General features: G+C 40.6%; 1 protein-coding gene across 1 annotated transcript in view; it reads left to right on the top strand.

Annotated features, from left to right (window-relative positions):
- The first annotated feature begins 5,816 nt into the window (after positions 1–5,816).
- The window catches only part of SGCB (sarcoglycan beta), a 17,617-nt gene continuing 4,917 nt past the window's right edge, over positions 5,817–18,516 (top strand). The window contains exons 1-5 of the mRNA XM_014787254.2: positions 5,817–5,953; positions 10,763–10,972; positions 14,433–14,618; positions 15,521–15,712; positions 16,042–16,173. Of these exons, the coding sequence (XP_014642740.2) occupies positions 5,915–5,953; positions 10,763–10,972; positions 14,433–14,618; positions 15,521–15,712; positions 16,042–16,173 (759 nt within the window). The 5' untranslated portion in view covers positions 5,817–5,914. The remainder of the gene's footprint in view (positions 5,954–10,762; positions 10,973–14,432; positions 14,619–15,520; positions 15,713–16,041; positions 16,174–18,516) is intronic.

The raw sequence follows: 18,516 nt of genomic DNA, 5'->3' as shown, positions 1-18,516 counted from the left end.
TTGCTCTCAATCTTTGCAGCTCTGCTAGCTAAATGCAATGGCCAATGCTTGGCCCTGTGAAAACGGCCCTTGAAGGAGTGAGCTGAGGACACATTAAGCTGTTGCAAAGGCTCAGTGGGTATGATCTACATTGTAAGATACCATTAAGCACCCCAGGAGAGGGACATGAGACAGCGTGAGAGCTGTCCCTATGATGAAGGATGTTGAAATAGATCTTTACGGCACATTTGATAAACATTTACTGAATTTCTAGTGTGACAGAAACATCTGCCTTAATCATAAGGCAAAATTAGACTCAGTCCCTGCTCCCTAGCCTCTCTCACAATCTATTCAGGAGAGAGATACACAACGATAGTTCAATGGGACACGTTACAATAGAGTAAATATAAAATTCTATGGAAACACTGACCCTTCCCTTCCCTCTTCCTCCATCCCCCTGAAGAAAGCATCAGGGGAAGTTATAGAAAAGTGACACTTAGACTGGCTCTGGAAGGATGGAGAAGAGTTCACCAGGAAGAGAAGAGAAAATGGAACAGGTCGGATAGCAGCAAAGAGTCATGAAATTGCATAGAGAGGCAGGGAATGATGAATGCTAGTCTAGTGTGACGATCGAGTAGTCAGGGGAACAGAGACAAGACTGGAAAGATAGTCCTGGGTTCAGCTACGATGAGTCTTGTATATCAGGCTAAAGAAAGTGATCTTTATTTTGGAGGCAATGGGGAAGCAGAAAACAGCTGTAAACAGAAAAATGGTATGTTCTGGTTTCTTTTTTTATATCACATTGGCGCTCCTAGGGGTTAAGTTTGGAGGGGGCAGGACTGGACCCAGCAAGAGCGCTTAGGAGACACAGAGATGAGAGTTATTGAGGCTCTTCTTTGGGGTAACACATGGGGAGGATTGGAGTGACGCACACTGGAGACATTTAGGTGCTAGTGATATTTTTTACCCAATAGAAAAAAATTAACCCAATATTCACTCATCAAAGTTACTAAGTACATATTATGTATGTACTTGGTTCCTAATGTGTTCAGGATTTGGAGCAACACAGAAGTAGCAACACATTGCCCCTGCTTTGTAATGAGCTTACAGTCTACTCAGGAGCAAACTATATGTGCATGAAAAGTAAAATAATACAAGATAGTATGTTATTAAGTGTCAAATGAGTGTCATAGCAAATTGGTGCAGTAAAAGTTAAAAAGAGAGAGCAATAATGGTTGGCTGTAATTGTCAGGAGGAGGTCGGACTGAGGTTGGTCCTTAAAGATGGGTGAAATTTGGAGAGGTATGAATTCACAGACAAGACAGATGGGCAAGCAAATAAATTTCAGTGTGGTGGGATAAATGTGACAATAGAGGCATGCCTGAAGATCACAGAGAGGGGCAAAGATATCAGAAATTTGTGATGGCGAGAAAGGCTTCCCAGAAGGCATATGGCTTGAGCTGAGTTTTAGTGGACAGGTAGAAAAATAGCTAGGTAAAAAAGAGAAATATCCACACATGCAAAGGCGCAGAGACATTAAGAACTTGATGAGTTCAGGCAAATAGATGGGAACTGTAAATATTGCACAGGGCTGGAGAGAAGGATGAGTTTGTGGAATGGGCAAGAAAGGAGGCTTAAAAGAGGTAGACAGGAACCAGAAAGTAAAGGAGCTTATGTGCTAATATAAGGAGTTTCAATTTTATTATGGAAGGTATCAGAGGATTTTAAGCTTCAGGGTGAGGAGTGACATGATCAGGTCTTTATAGAAAGACCATACTAGAAATAGTATAGAATGGCTTCGAGGTTTCTCACTGGATGGTGGTGTCATTCATTAAGGGGACACAGGAAGAGCAGATTGGGAGGAAAGATTTTGAGTTCAATTTTTGGATGCATTGAGCTTGAAGTGCGTATTAGTTTCCTAAGGGATACCATAACAAATCACCACAAACTTGGTGGCTTCAAACAACAGAAATTTATTCTCTCACCATTCTGGAGTCTAGAAGTTAGAAATCAGCAGGGTTGGTTCCTTCTGGAGGCTCTGAGGGAGAGGCTGTTCCATGCCTCTCTCCTAGCTTCTGGTGACTGGTGACAAGTCTTGGCATTCCTTGCCTTGTAGACACATCACTCCAATCTCTGCCTCTGTCTTCACATCATCTTCTCCTCTGTGTGTGTCTCTGTCCTCTCCTCTTTTTATAAGGACACCAGTCATTTTTAGGGCCCGCCCTAAATCCAGAGTGATCTCATCTTGAGATCCTTAATTACACCTACAAAGACCTTATTTCCAAATACAGTCATGTACCACATAACGACATTTCAATCAACGATGGACCACATACACAACGGTTGTCTCTTAAGATTAGTACCATATAGCCTAGGTGTGTAGTAGGCTATACCATCTAGGCTTCTGTAAGTACACTGTATGATTTTCGCACAACAACGAAATTGCCTAACGATGCATTTCTCATTGAGCAACCCCCATCATTAAGCAACGCATGACTGTAATGTCATGTTCACAGGTACTGGGGATTAGGACTTGGATATATCTTTTTGAGAAACACTATTCAACCCATTATAAAGTGAATGTTTTCATAATCTGACTAGTACTCTAGCCTTGGGGAGCTCTGCTTTGCACTTCTAAATGCTAATAACATGCAACAGGCAAAAGAAAATGTAGAATTAAAGGCTGTTTTATATGGTAGAAAAAGCAAAGACTTTAGTCAGATGGACCTGGGTTCAATGCTGGCTCTTTATTAGTTGAAAACTTGCTTAGCCATTTATGAGCCTTGATTTCTTCATTTGTAAGATGGGGATAATATGACCTATCTCATAAGACTGTTGGGAGAATTAAAGAGACATTGCCAGGCACACAGTGGTATCTAAATACTATTGTTTCAGAAAAAAACCTTGAAGATAATACATTTGGGAATGACCTATATTAAATATGTGGTCATATGAGTATATTGGATCTCTTTAAAGACTATAGCAGTTGGCATCAAGGAGAATAGTGAGGTGTCCTGTCAAAGAAATGGAGATCAGCAGTGAGGAATCCAGAAGAAGGTGATTTTTCAGACAACCAACAGCGCATTTGGCATCAGGAAAATCAGTTATCAAGTGTCTCACCACCTAAGTGGGAGAGAAGTTGGCAAAATTAAGACAGGGCTTCTAGTCTTAGAAACTGGAATATCAGGCAGTTTCTAAGACATTTATATAAATTTCATTACTCTGCTGGGCATTGGAGATAAAAGGACGAGTAAGACATGGGCCTTAAGACATGGGCCTTCCAGATAGAGCTGTCTGTCTTTTAGATGATGTCAGACAGGTAAACAAGATAAAATATAATGCACTATGAAGTGCTACAGAAGACTAGGAGCAGAGGTAAGGAGCAGACCAGCTAAAACTGCCTGTGGGAGCCTGGGAAGGCTTTAGAAAGAATGTGACATTTGAATGGATTCTCGAGGATGAATAAGAGTGTGCTTGCCAGAGAAAAGGAGAAGGACTTTCCAAGCCAAGAAAAAAGAGGCAAAGCATTAAAAGTAAGGACTATGGTACCAGAACTGGAGAGAGGAACTGAGGATCAGTCAGAAGCCCAGTTATCTGAATTGATAAATGGGACCACAGCCAGACTATTAACAGAGACTTACTGCTGCCTCCCAAAGCACTGGGCTGTAACTTACAATCTTCCTGCCTAAGATGCAGGTTTGTCCTAGAGATCTGTGCAGGAGCGAGCCTAGAGATGTAAGTCAAGTGGTTCTAGCATTTAGGAAAGAAGATATACAGAGATTGATGACCAGGTGGTACTGTAATTAGCCAAAATCAGGGGAGACAAGGGAAAAGTTTACGAGAGATTTATTATGTGACAGATTATCTCATTTAAACTTCACAATAATCCTCTGATGTAAAGTATGCAGAGCAGTGAAACAACAGTTCCAGCCATCAAAAAGCAAAACTGACCTAGTTCCTAGAGAAAGACAGCTTTTGCCAGCTGGTCTCTTTGGTGTTTCCTGCAGAGTTAGGCAGCCCTAGGGCCCAAAGGTGTGTTCTAGAAGTGGCTTCAGCTACCTGAGGAACAGTGCTTCCATCTTGGTTGCTACTGCCTTCACTGCGTTTTCTTGTTTTGTATTGTTAACTAAAAAAGGTTATTGTATTATACTGACGACAGTGAACAAGGAATGCTTACTACTCAAGTTACTTGTATATTAGGTGGCTTCCTGGTGTGCAGTAAATATCGGTTAAATTAGGTTCCCCAGGATATACATCGACAACACTATCTCCAATACCTACTAAATGGAAAATCCACCCCCAATACCACAGAAAAAAGCATCAGATGTCATGGGCCCTCCAAAGTTAAGAAGCATCCCTGAAGTGATTTTATGTATTCCTAGAGGGCTCTCATTTTTTAAGATTTTGGCTGGCTACTTGGCAACTTGTTAACTTCTGTCCACATTGTCACTACCCCCGTCCCGGTCCACGTGTACTCTCGAAGACCTTTTCTCACCCTAGCGTGGGAGACACCGGTCCCTGAAGCAAGGAGGATGTCACAGCTTTGGGGAGGTCACCAGCCCTCCGTGATGGAGACTGGAGGGGAAAGGGAGAGGCCTCCTCTGTATTTTGAGGGCGCCCTTGCGGGAGAAGCCAGGGGCGGCCCGAGGTCGCGTGGAATCCCCGTGCGCGGGAAAACGGCTCCGAAGCCACAGCCCTGCGTGCCGGGGGCCGCTGAGCCCGAGCCTGCAGCCCCGCGAGCTCCGAACCTCCCGCCCCGGAGGCGGGTGGGCGGGGGGACGGTGAGCAGCGGCCCCCCCTCCACCCTCGCAGCCACGGCGCAGGCGCAGGCGCGCGGGGTGCGGCCGCGGGGAGCGCGGCGGGCGTGGGAAGATGGCGGCAGCGGCGGCGGCGGCAGCGGCCGAGCAGGTCTGTGAGCCCCGCCGCGGCCGGGGACTGGAGGGCCAGGCGAGGCCGGGGTCCTGGCGGGGGGCCTACCATAGGGCCGGCGGGCGGGGGCCGGGGCACGAGGGACGGCCGGGCTCCGCGGGGCGGGGCCGGAGGAGCTGTCCGCAGCCCGGGATGCTGGCAGAGGCCGGGCGGGACCCCGGGCGGGGGCTCTGGCGCCGAGGAGGGGGAGCAAGCCGCGGCCCTCGGCCTGGCCTGGCGGTCCCTTGGCCGGGGTGAGGAAGGGTCGCCGTCCTGAGGGGCCGGGAGGCGGCCGTGGCAGCCCGGAGCCTGCGCCAGGACGTGCTGGAGGCGTGCCCGGCTCAGCGGCCAGCGAAGATGCGGGTAAAAATAACCTCGGCCCCCAGGCGCGGGGCTCCCCGGGCACCAACCACGAAACTGTCAGCTGTTGCCCGGGTGTCAGCTTGCGGCCTCCTGGTTTCTGCCATCCGCGATATGCAGACATCCCGGTTTCTCCTCCCGCTTTGGTCTCTGGAGATTTAGTCACCAGTATAAAACGGTCTGCTGTCCAGTTGGTGTACAATCATTTTTTAAAATGCTTTATCAGTTTTTACTAATCTGCATTGTAAACTTGTAACTTAGAATAGTTTAAAAGACTATTTTCCCCAAAAAGCAAGCTATACATACGCATTTATATACATGCGTATATGGAAACACACACACACATACCTCTACGTATCTGTAGTTGCTAGGGTGATTTGTTATAATAAAAATGTTCATAGTCATTTTTTTCCTTAACTGTTACTTCTCTTTGAAAAAAAACGATGATATGATAGTTTCTTTTGAAATAGTCTCATTCTTCAATATTGTTGAAAAAATAAATCTGAGTCAAGTTGCCAACATTCTGTTTCCAGAATATCTTTTCTGGAAAGATTTTCTTAGGTAATTAACTGCTTTTAGAGACCTATTATATATTACTGGAACGGTCATTCTAAGGGACATGAAAAATAGAAGACATGAAATCTGCCTTCAAGGAGCTTAAAGTCAGATGCCAAATAAATGCAGAAAAATCAGCTCAAGACAACAGGTAATCTCCAGATCGTAACAGTAAAATAAAATCTAAAGAAATGAGGGAAAGTGAAAAGAGACAAAGCTTCTTGTAGTTGTTGAGATTAAAATTGTTCCTTGGCTTTCCTGATTTATCAGCTCCTGTTTTAGACAGTTCTTTTTTTATCTACATCACGTATTGATGCTCTTGAGGTTCCACCGAGATTCTATTCTTGCTTTACCCATAAACTGGACAATCTGACCCATTCCTCAGTCTCGACTTCAGAGTTAGGCATTTATGTCTCCAGCCTGAACTTAGCTGGATTTTCCACAGGCACCTCAAACTCTAAAATCTTCAAAACTGGATTGCATCATATTCACCGTTAAACGGGCTACAGCCCCATCCCTTCGCTTGGTTAACCTAGCCAGAAGCTTGGGCGCAGGGCTGGCTTAAGGGAGCTCAGAAGGGACTCACACTTGGTTTAGTGCTCTGCTGTCCCAGGCTTGATTTTTTCAACAACGGACTCTACGTTTTCTTTTTGCTCCGGACCCCACAAATTATGTAGCAGGTGCTATTTGGGAGTCATCTTGGATTCCTCTATGTCACACTTGCATCCAGTCAATCACCAGGTCCTGTCATTTTTCCCTCCTAATGTCTCTCCCCAATCTTATCTTCATTTCCAGTGCCAAAGCTCAGTCAAGCCCTCATTTGGACTGTTAGAGAAACCTGCTATTGATATCTTCATCTCCAAACTCTTCTATTCCAGTTCATCTCTTTTTGGTTTGATTTTGCTGTAATGCAAATCTGATTGTATCACTAACCTATTTTAAATCTTCAGTAATTCCCTGTCACCTTCAGGATAAAATCCATCATTCTTGACATGGTACTCATGTCCATTCATTTACTGGCCCCTAACCACATCTCTCACCTCATTTTTCCCCCACTCCTATACTCATCCTCTTCACCATCCACATAAAACTACCGAAATGAGTTCGCCCAGAGATGACTTGTACTCAGTTTCCATGCCCCTGCCTGGAATGCCTTTCTCTGCACTTTTGCCTGTTTATCCTTCAAGATTCAACTAAAACCTCAACTTTTCTTAAAAACCTTCAACTCATGCCCCTGCTCACTGAGTAGAGTTGCATTCCTCTTCTCTACCCTTTGAGTATCATATGCATTGCTCTACTACGGCACTCGCCATGTTGAACTGTGATTGTTAGTGACCCTCTCTGTCTACTCTACTGGCCTGTAAGTAAGTTCATTGAAGGTAGGTGCTATGTCTCACTCATGTTAGTAGTCTGGAGCATCTGGCGTATAGTAACTCTTCAATAAATGATAAAGGCATCAAATTGAATATAATAATGTACATGAATTGGCAGAGACGAGTAAAGAATGCATCCCAGGAGGGATAAATTCTGCCCTCTCTTTTCTGTAGACCTATAGTCAGACTCTGGCTAAGACTTTTAAATTACCCATCTATTCGCGCTGTCACAAGCCTATACTGTGTCTGTGAACATTAGAAGAAAGCACACCTCCCTTAACTTCAGCCAAAAAACTGTCAAAATGCACATTCAGCTCTAACATGTCTGCGGTGTCGGTGCACCCTCATAGATGTTGCACCTCATGCAGATACACAAACTACACAACTGTATTCAGCAACCTGTTTTGTGATAAAATCTGTTGAGTAGATTGAATCATCTTCTACAGAGCCTTCCTTAATGCTTTGTGGAATGTTACAATTTTTATCTACCACACTACTCACAATGATTATTCCTGTCTTTTTCTATTTTCCATAAGCCCTCAACCAGCCTGCTATCCCTGGCACCATGATAGGATTCCAGTAGCCCTCTCCACTCTTCCTGGGCAGATGACCTTGCCTTTTACATCCCTAGGAAAAAGAAGAAAGCTTTCTCTTCTTGGTGTGAACCATTTCAGGAAGTGGGAGCCCACGCTTTAGGACGATTCTTTTCTCCTGTACTGTATATCACTTTCTCCTGCCTCCTGAAGGATCTTGTTTCCCGCATTATCCTGCCCTACTCGGAGATCTTTGGCATCTCCTCTTGGCATCTTTCCCTTTGCCATCAAACATACAAGTCTTCTCCCAAATGGGGCGTGGGAGGAGATACTAACAACAACAACAAAAAGCACAATTTTCCTCTGACAGTACATAATTCATTAGCTATAATTTTCTCTCTTTCCTCTTTTCTCATCCTGGACTCGAAAATAGATGTATACAAGCTGGCTTCTCTTTGAGACTGTTTCCTACTTACCAGCTTGCTACTCAGAGGTCATCTCTGAAAGTTATGGAGGCACTTCTTGACAGGTCAAGTTCAGCAACACTGCACATCCTTGCTTTTCTTACCATTCTTGTATTCCTCATTTTCCATTGTTCCTGCACATTTAAAGTTTCTCAAGGCCATGTCCTTGGCTCTTTGTTCTCTTCCCTCTATACTGTTTTTTAACAGTGAACTGATGTGAAATCATAGCTTTAATTTACCTCGAGGCTGAGGACTCTCAAATCTGTGTTTCTAGTCCTGACTGACCTAACATCCCATTCCATCCTTCCCATTGCTTTTGAGGCATGTGGTTATTTCTCATTTACTTCAAATGCAACCTATGTAGAATCTCCTCCCTCCTTCATTCCCCATATTTAACTAGTCACCCTTCAGTAAACACGAGATTCTCTTTTTGAACCTGGCTACAAATTCGGTTAACTCTTCTCTTGAAGTATCTTTTTAGTCTATCCTTTTTCATCACACCTTAGTTTAGGCCCTCATTACTTCAAACCTCCTTTACTACATCCCTAACAGCCTATTGGTACAGATTTTCCCCACTATCTGAAAGTTCGCTTTACACCTCTTTGCTTTTACAAAAGACTTATATTAGTGCCTGTTTTTGCTAACCAAAAGAAATTAGAAGTGGATTTTCACTTGTATGAGAAAAAGTTAAAAGTGAAAATAGCATTCAGCATTTGTTTTGTAGCGAGCCATTATAGAGGTAACGCGCACCCCGATCAGTGAGAGTGATGTCGCCAAGCTCCTTTCCTGGGAGCTGCACTCAGCATCCCAGCATCAAGGCACCATAGGTTTGAAGTGTGTCTGTGAGCATCTGTGCTTTATCCCAGTTTATTTTGGTAGGTTACTTTTTGGCTCTGGGAATGCTCAAAAATTTTCCCCGTATAAATTAATGGTAATTGCTTCCTCGCTTTACACTGTTTTGGCTTACAAAAGGTTTCATAGGAACGCTCTACTTCAGATAGCAGGAGAAACCTATATTCCTCTTTCCTATCTCTCCTACAAATACCCACACATTTAGCATCCTGAAACGTATGTCATTCATTTCAGAAACCTCCAGTAACTTCCAATGACACAGACATAAAGACTAGGATTTGGACCCAACTGTCCACGAACTGTCACCATCTGCCCGACTTTTCCAACTTTATTCTCCCTGCATTGCAGATCTGACCGACCTATTCCTTCCAGTTTCCATGACAACTCCAAGCCATCTTGTCTCTCCTCCCCTTGAACTCCATAGCATGTATTGTCTATACTATTGACTTTGGCACCTGAACATTCAGAGTACTTTATTGCATTGTTAACTATTTCATGTACCCAAATCACATTTGTGTTATCTAGAGGATAAGGATCCTGTCCTATGTTTCTTTTGTATTTCTATGTATAATATTAGTGTTTATGCGTAAAGTGCTTAATAAAATGCCTATTCAATAAATGAATTTTCTCAGAGTTCTAAAAAATATGTAAGTTGGGCAGTATTCATTTCTACCCATTCCTTTTGTGTTTGTGATATACCAGATTATTACCTAAAATGTTATTCAACATAGTCTAAGTCAGAGGTTCTCAAACTTTTTGGTCTTAGGTTCTCTTTATACTCTTAAAAATTACTGAGGATCCCAAAGAGCTTTAGTTTATGTGGGTTGTATCTGTTGATATCTGTTCATTTTAGAAATTAAAACTGAGAAATTTTTTAAACACAGGAATACACAAGCACACATTTCATTAGCTGTTAGAGCAGTGATGTCATCATGTATAGTCATGTGGCCTCTGAAAAACTCCACTGTACATTCATGAAAGAAGGAGAGCAGAAAAGGAAAATAACATATCAGTGTTATTTTGAAAATAGTTTTCACCCTCCAGACTCGTGAAAGGGTTCAAGGGACCCCTCCAGAGCTCCCCAGACCATACTTTGAAAACTGCTGGTCTAGGGCCGGCCCCGTGGCTTAGCGGTTAAGTGCGCACGCTCCGCTGCTGGCGGCCCGGGCTCGGATCCCGGGTGCGCACCAACACACCGCTTCTCTGGCCATGCTGAGGCCGCGTCCCACATACAGCAGCTAGAAGGATGTGCAACTATGACATATAACTATCTACTGGGGCTTTGGGGGTGGGGGGGGCTGCTGGTCTTGGATAATGTTAACTTTAGCCAGTTGGAGTGGTAAACAACTGTGTTGGCCTTTCCCAATTCTTTCATTTAAATGAAAAAATATATATAATTAAACAAATCATTATAAAACATTACTGAAAACAAAGTTACCCACTATGGAATGTAGATATCAACTCTTCCCACAAATGAGCTAGCTGTACACTTTACTGACAGTAGGACTATTCAAAGCAGAGAGTGGAAATATGTTATCAAATAGTCACACTCAGAGTTCTTTTCTGCTACCCATTAATGTCCTTACTTGCAGCCTGCAGCAAAACATGACTTGAAGTTTATTTTAGAAAATATATCACTAACCAATTCAGCTTTCTTTAGATATGAGTTTGCACTTAATAATTAAATGCATCAAAAAGAGAGGGTATAGCTGTTCCATTGTGTTGTATTTGTTTTCAGCAAAGTTCTAATGGTCCTGTAAAGAAGTCCATGCGTGAGAAGGCTGTTGAGAGAAGGAATGTCAATAAAGAGCATAATAGTAACTTTAAAGCTGGATATATTCCAATTGATGAAGATCGCCTCCATAAAACGGGACTGAGAGGGAGAAAGGGCAATTTAGCCATCTGTGTGATTATCCTCTTGTTTATCCTGGCGGTTATCAATTTAATTGTGAGTATATAATACAGAATATTCTTTTTTTAATTACCATAGGGACTTTTTCCTCTGTTTTTCAGTGAAATCAGTGGACTTGGTTTCTATAATTTCTTTCAGATCCTCTTTCTGCTTTTCTATAAATGTTTTATGTCTTATTGAGTTTTAATGAATATATATAAAAAAACCTACTCTGCTAATATTGCCATGTATTAATTTTATTTAGGAAAAAAATGTTCTTGGATTCTTCCCTTTAAAGGACTTAACTTTTAAAAGGGTAGAGTCAATTCAATAGAAGAGACGTTTGCTAAGATGATTTTATTGCCTTCACCGCTCCTAAAAAATATAGTCCTTTCTCTTTTCATTCAACTTTTCCTGCATTTAACCTTGCCTCTTCAGCTAGGTTTTAAAATTGTAAACCCTTGGATGGTAGTCATGGGTTATATTTTGTAGTGTTAAATCTCTGTTGTCAAAGGATGAAAGGATCTGGTAAGCTGGTTTACATTAAGGTGCTGAGGATCTGGTAGATTGCCTTTTCCAAAGATATTTGCTTTTTTAAAGAAGACTTTTCATCCAAGGTTGTAACTGTCTGAGGGTTAAATATGAAACCATCTGGTATGTGTGTGGATTGATATTTTCAGAGAGTGATTATTAGTATACCTAAGACTGATTGTGAACATGGACTACAGCAGTTCTAAAGTGATTCCATTTACTTTATTTTTGACTTCTAATACTCTCAAGCCAGTCCTTTGTATTTTATGTACATCCAAAACATTTGTGTCTAATTTTTCACTTAAATTAAAAAGAGTTCTATAAATAGCTTTATAAATTTATTTTATGGGAAACTTCCAGTTAAGATGGCATTATAAAGACATTTTTATCCCCTTCCTCTCTTCAAAAGCTCATCCCAAGGTCACAATGTCAAGAAACAGAAATACCTTGGAGGAAAGTGGGAGGCAACCAAAATCCTAAACCATAATACATGAAGATGAAAAGTAGGAGGGGGAATGGCAAATAACTTACTCAGAGAAGAGAAAGTGCTTGTGTGTGTTGGGGAGGGGGTTGCAGGGTATGTTGGTGAAAGTCCTTGCAGAATCCTGAAAAGCCTCAGGAATTGGAAGTACTCCTGCTTGAAAAGCAGGAGTGAGGTGGGAACTGAAAACAGAGAGCTTGTTTGAAGAGTCTGTAGAAGGAGCCGTGAGATCCCTAGCCTTCCTCTCCCTTCCAACCAGCAGTTAGGCAACAAACCCCCTAATCCCACACAAAAATAGTGTGCCTGTGGACACACTGAACCAGGGAGGATTCTTTCTGTCTGAGGGTATTGCATAGAGGAGGGTAGGGATGGGCTTCCATACTGAAGGCAGGGAAGTCTGAATCCTGAGCCAGATTCTCAGGGTTCTAATTCTCAGTATTCTCCAGAATACTGAGACCCTGTTTTACAGGCTGCCTCTCCTCATCCTCCACCTCCAGCTTCCTGGCACCCGGCTTATATCCTCTGGGCAGGAGATAAAAGAGCCTTCTCTGGAGAAACTGAAGCACCTAGAGAAAGTGCTTCAGTTTCTCTAACTAGAGAAAGGCCTGAAGATATTGACACTTGGCAAGTCCCTGTGAAAAAGCCACCTAATCACCCTACTGTGAGCCTCTTAGTCACAAGCCCCACCCCACACAGAGAACTTTCTGTGGACTTTTTACAACCTCACTGTTAAATATGAACACTGAGCTGCCAGAGATCAATAGATTTGGGGGGGGGGGGGAAGCTCCCAGAATTGAATAATGATAGAGACCAAAAACAACCAAACCATGGGGGAAGTAGGAATTCAGGGAGATAGAGAAAATGCAACAGATGACAGAAAACTTAAAAAAAAAAAATTAAAATCAGTATCTTCAGAGAAATAAAAGAATACTGCATCCATGAAACAAGGATAACATGCCATTAAGAAGGAGCAATTAAAGAATAGGGAAGAACTCATAGAAATACACACATCCGGATGGGTGTTTGGGTAGATAGATAGAAAGGATGATATATAGATAGATATTGGAAGATAACAGAAAGGAACTCTTCCAGAAAGTTCAACAGAATTAAAGAATCAATCCAAGAACTGTAACATTCTGTTAATAGGAGTTTCAGAAAGAGAGATGAGAGAACACACCAGGGAGAAAGTTATCAAATAAATAAATCAAGAAAATTGCCTAGAACGAAAACTACCATTCTGGGTCCAGTGTAATGCATAAAAACTCACACCAAGGCCATAACTGTGAAATTTAAGAAAACTAGGAATAAAGAGAAGATCCTAAAATCTTCCAGAGGGAAAAAAAACAAACAGGTATGTGTAAAGAATACAAAATCAGAGTGGCATCAGACCTCTCAAAAGCAGCACTGGAAACCAGAAGGCAAGAAAGCAAGGGCCTTCAAAATTCAGAGAGAAAGTAATTTCACATCTAGAAATGGATACCAAGCAGACTGTCAATCAAATGTGAGAGGTTGTAAAGACATTTTTTAGCCATGCACACTCTCAAAAAAAATCTACTTCACGTACATTCTTTCTAAGGAAGCCACCAGAGGGTGTGCGCTACCAAAAGAAGGCACTAAACCAAGGAAGTTGAAGACAAGGAGACAGGAAACCGGGTATCTAGCGTAGGAGAAAGAAGAAAGGAAGTTCCAGCATGGAAGTGAAGGAGAGTTCGTGATTACAGCCGTGCGGCAGACCCAGAGGGCAATAGTCCAGATGGAGCAAGAAGATAGGGGTTCCAGAAAGATTTCCCAGGGGAGAAAAGTAGAACTAATAAATTATCTGAGAGGTTTGGACTTTTAGAACATTTTATTAAGAGACATTTTATAGAAATGTTGGAAGATTTGAAAAGATTTAGTCAGATTTTCAAAGAAACTAAGCAAATGAAACAGAGACGAATATTAAACTCTGAAAGACACAAAGTACAAGAAAGGATCTGCCATCATAGTGCAGTATTTGGCTTAGCAGTGACCAATATTTATATGGTCATAATACTGAAAATACTGAACATAGATTTAACCAAAACTTGAGATTGGAGTTTGGGGAGAAGTATAAATGAGCTAAACTTCTCATCTGCTAAAATAGGAATTTAATAGATAAAACCTAAAATTGATGAGTGAAGAAGTAATATATTATTTAGAAATATGGAGTTAAATTCTAGACGAAATAAGCTAAAATTGTTGAAAGCAGTTGTCCCTGGATCATAAACGGAGGGAGTAAAAGAAATAAGAAACTGCTCTTTTTTTATTATAGACATTTTAGCACTTTTTGACTTTTAGCTATTTGCATGTAATATCTTGATAAAACTAAAATTTATTTTGTTTATAAGAGGAAAACCAATTGATATGTTCATTTCACTGATGAAACATTTTAGGAGGTTTAATCCTTTGGCACTTATCTTTTCTATTTGTTTTCCAATTATGTTAACTGTATGCAACCTATTAACAGTGGGTTTGTTTTCTTTTTAGATAACGCTTGTTATCTGGGCTGTGATTCGAATTGGACCAAATGGCTGTGACAGCATGGAGTTTCATGAAAGTGGTCTGCTTCGATTCAAACAAGTATCTGACATGGGAGTTATACATCCTCTTTATAAGAGCACAGTAGGAGGAAGGCGAAATGAAAATTTGGTCATCACTGGCAACAACCAGCCTGTGAGTTACCGCATTAATTGAGGGACATTAGAGAAAAATTCTTTGTAAAAACCTGGAGTTGATTATTGGAAATGGATATTTTCCTTTAGAGAAAATTCATAAATATATTTAATAATATTGTTGGTCTTTTAATCTATTAATATTGGATGCTTTCTTAATATTGTAGATTTTGTTCCGTGGTAGCATTTTCTGTGATAGACACAATTACTGTAAGACACAGTTTACTCTTTTCTCCACCATATGAGGAAACCATTTAAAAAAGCACCTTCCGGGGGCCGGCCCTGTGGCGTAGTGGTTAAGTCTGGCGCACTCGACTTTGGTGGCCTGGGTTCAGATCTCAGGCAGGGACCTACACCACTCATCAAGCCATGCTGTGACAGTGACCCACATACAAAATAGAGGAAGATTGGCACAGATGTTAGTTCAGGGCTAATCTTCCTCAAGCCAAAAAAAAAAGGAGGAGGATTGGCAACAGATGTTAGCTCAGAGCAAATCTTCCTCACCAAAAACAAAACAAAAAAAAGCACATTAGAATACCCTCTACTGTCTGGGAGTCTGGAAGAGAATATGCCAATCTAGTCCTGGCACCTTATGCCAAGTGGCTGCTATGACTTAGGTTTTCAACTGAATAGAACTTCAGGGAGGTATTACCACCCCCTGCCCATCTTAGGCCTAGGTCCATGTGTCCTGTGACCCTTGTATTTATGCATAGCAGTATAAGCAAATAAGCCCTCATTTTGTTTTGACGTCTTTTCCAAAGTCGGGTAGAGGAGGGACAGACAGACGCGGTTAAAATTATTTGTTAGTCTATTATTATAGAGTGTTTTTTTAATAATGTTCTTGATGAATTTTGGACGCAGTCTTCTTTGAGAATGTATTCATAATAAAGTGTTTTTCTGAAGATTGTTTTTCAGCAAGGGACAACAAAGCTCAGTGTAGAAAAGAACCAAACTTCTATTACAAGTGACATTGGCATGCAGTTTTTCGACCCAAGGACTCAAAATATCTTATTCAGCACAGACTATGAAACTCATGAGTTTCATTTGCCAAGTGGAGTGAAAAGTTTGAATGTTCAAAAAGCATCTACTGAAAGGGTATGATTTATTTTCTTTGCTTTATTAATGGAAGAGAATTATTGTCTCAAGTTACAAAGTGAGAGGAGAGTTTTTATACTGTTTTATTGTTTTATAGTGGTATGAAAGAATAAATTCCAGAACAATGGAAAGGATTAGTTCTAGATTTGTCATTAGCTACCTTATGTGATCAATATCAAGTCCTCTTTCTTGATCTCAACATCTCTAAAACGTGAATGAGAACACTTGCCTTTCATATTTCAAGGTTGAAACTCCTATTCCTCTATCTCTGATAATAATTCTTACTTTAATTTAGAAACTCTTTTCACTACTTCTTTTTTTATTTTCAGATTACCAGCAATGCTACTAGTGATTTAAACATAAAAGTTGATGGACGTGCTATTGTGCGTGGAAATGAAGGAGTGTTCATTATGGGCAAAACCATTGAATTTCACATGGGTGGTAATATGGAGTTAAAGGCAGTGAGTATTTTTTAAGAGTTTAAGAGAATCATTAGATTCTTGGGTACATAAATTCATATATAGAATTGTATACAATTATTAAAAATGGTAACATAGTTGTATAATTTTTGACATTGAAAGATGTTCAAAATGGATTATGAAGTGACAGAAAGTTACAAAACAATTTGTGAAATATCTCATTTTTATTTTTCAGAACACATGTGTGTTTATAAAAACCTGGAAGGGTATGCCAAAATGTCAACAATTGTTAGCTATGGGTAGCAAAATAACAGATGATTTTAATTTTATTTTTATTTTTGCTTGCCTGTTATTTTCTAAATTTTTTTTTTTTTGCATAATGATACCTGTATTATTTTAAAAGACAGAAAAAAAAAAAAAACTTCCAAAAGAGAATTCTGGAAGATCAAAGTAAGTATCCATTCCCTGAAGTTGTTGGGTTTTTTTCAGTTAAAGATTTTTCATATCCCTTCCTGGGTGTTATATCCAGTGATGTGAAAATCAATTAGTAAGTGTATAAAATGTATTTTTGTTTATACATCTATTATTAATTGTAAAGGGAAAAGATTTTGCCTTTATTATAGCTGTTGAAAAGTGAAATTTTCTTTGTGCTTCACAGATTATATCTGAACTTTAATAGATAACATATTTCATATAAGGGAGCCATAAGTCCAAAAATGTTTTACCTGCTCACAATTCTGGTCAAAGCATATTTATTCAAAATGTCTTTGGGCACCTGCTATATGCTACTTAACTAAAGCTAATTAAATTTGTTTTACCAAGCATTAGATGGCAAAAGTGAACTTAAACCTAAGGACTAAGAAAATAATTCTTTCCTTTTCTAAAATTTAATTTCATAGTTCTTAGAAAAAATAAACTTGAAAAAATTAGGTTCTTTCACTTTCGTAAACAGCTTTTCCCTTCCAAAGCACATATTCCAATCTCTAAATAATAAAGATGAACATAAAATGTGATTCTTGCCAGAAACTCAATAGCAATACTGAATACATTTTTATGTGTATTGTAGTAAGAAGCCATTCCTCTAAGAAAATAATGTTGAAGAATGTCACAGTGGGACTGTTGTGCTCTGTACTAGAAACTCAAAGAAGTAAGAGATGTGATAGATTTGTATATAGCCATTAGCGAGTTACTTAAATCTTTTATTTTTTCCTCCTGAAAATTCTACCTGTTGTTAATACGGCAAATATTAAAATATACACATACCAGTTTCTCCACAGTTAAAGGAAAAGAAGCCAGTATTGAACGATAATTAGCTTTATAATTCAGTTAGTATCGGTGGATAGTTTTTAAGTGTATAGCTAATCATTAGAAAGAATTTTATCAATTAAACTGCTTTTAAAAAAATACCTTAACCGCGTTAGCAATTTAAAGAGAGAAAAATTGGGCCAGCCCCATGGCTTAGCGGTTGGATGCGCGCGCTCCGCTGCTGGCAGCCCAGGTTCGGAACCCTGGGCGCGCACCAACGCACCGCTTCTCCGGCCATGCTGAGGCCGCGTCCCACGTGCAGCGACTAGAGGGATGTGCAGCTGTGACATACAACTATCTACTGGGGCTTTGGGGGAAAAAAAAAGAGGAGGATTGGCAATAGATGTTAGCTCAGAGCTGGTCTTCCTCAGCAAAAAGAGGAGGATTGGCACGGATGTTAGCTCAGGGCTGATCTTCCTCACAAAAAATAAAAAAATAAATAAAGAGAGAAAAATTAAATTGACCACAAGATGGCAGAATTGGAACAAAGTTTGAAAATTCATCACTTAGGAATTACATTTATTCCATATACTATCACTACATAGTCAATTAGCCATTTCCATTACTTCATAACCAACTTTCTCTCATTGCTTTAAATACCTTCTATAAGCTGATGACTCTCAAATTTGGAACTGCTACCTTAATCTCCTCTGAACTAAGATTCACACACCCAACTGCCTTGTTATCTTCTCCACTTCATTATCTAATAGGCATCTCAAACTAAACAAGTCCAAAATCTTCATATCCTCCCTCCCTCCCCACACATGCATTTCTCTTAGTGTTCCCATCTTGTTAAGTGGTACCCATCAGTCCATCAGCAAAGCCTTCTGGCTCTACCTTCAGGATATGTACAGAATCTGGCTGCTTCTCAGCACCTCTGCCGCCACCGCCACTACCACAATGGTGTAAAACCACCATCGTTTCCTGCCTGCACTGTTGGAACAGCCTCCTAAGTCCTCTGCCTGCTTCTTCTTTGACCCCTGTAGTCAGTTCTCTATACAGCAGCCAGAGTGATCCTTTTTAAAAGATCATGTCACTTCCCTGTTGAGAACCCTCCAAATGGCTTCCCATCTAATTTGT

This window comes from Ceratotherium simum, chromosome 8, assembly GCF_057802395.1.
Source record: "Ceratotherium simum simum isolate JZ-2026a chromosome 8, ASM5780239v1, whole genome shotgun sequence".
Classification (NCBI taxonomy): Eukaryota; Metazoa; Chordata; class Mammalia; order Perissodactyla; family Rhinocerotidae; genus Ceratotherium; species Ceratotherium simum.
The sequence above is the reverse complement of the archived record's forward strand: the minus strand, read 5'-3'. Positions and strand labels throughout refer to the sequence as shown.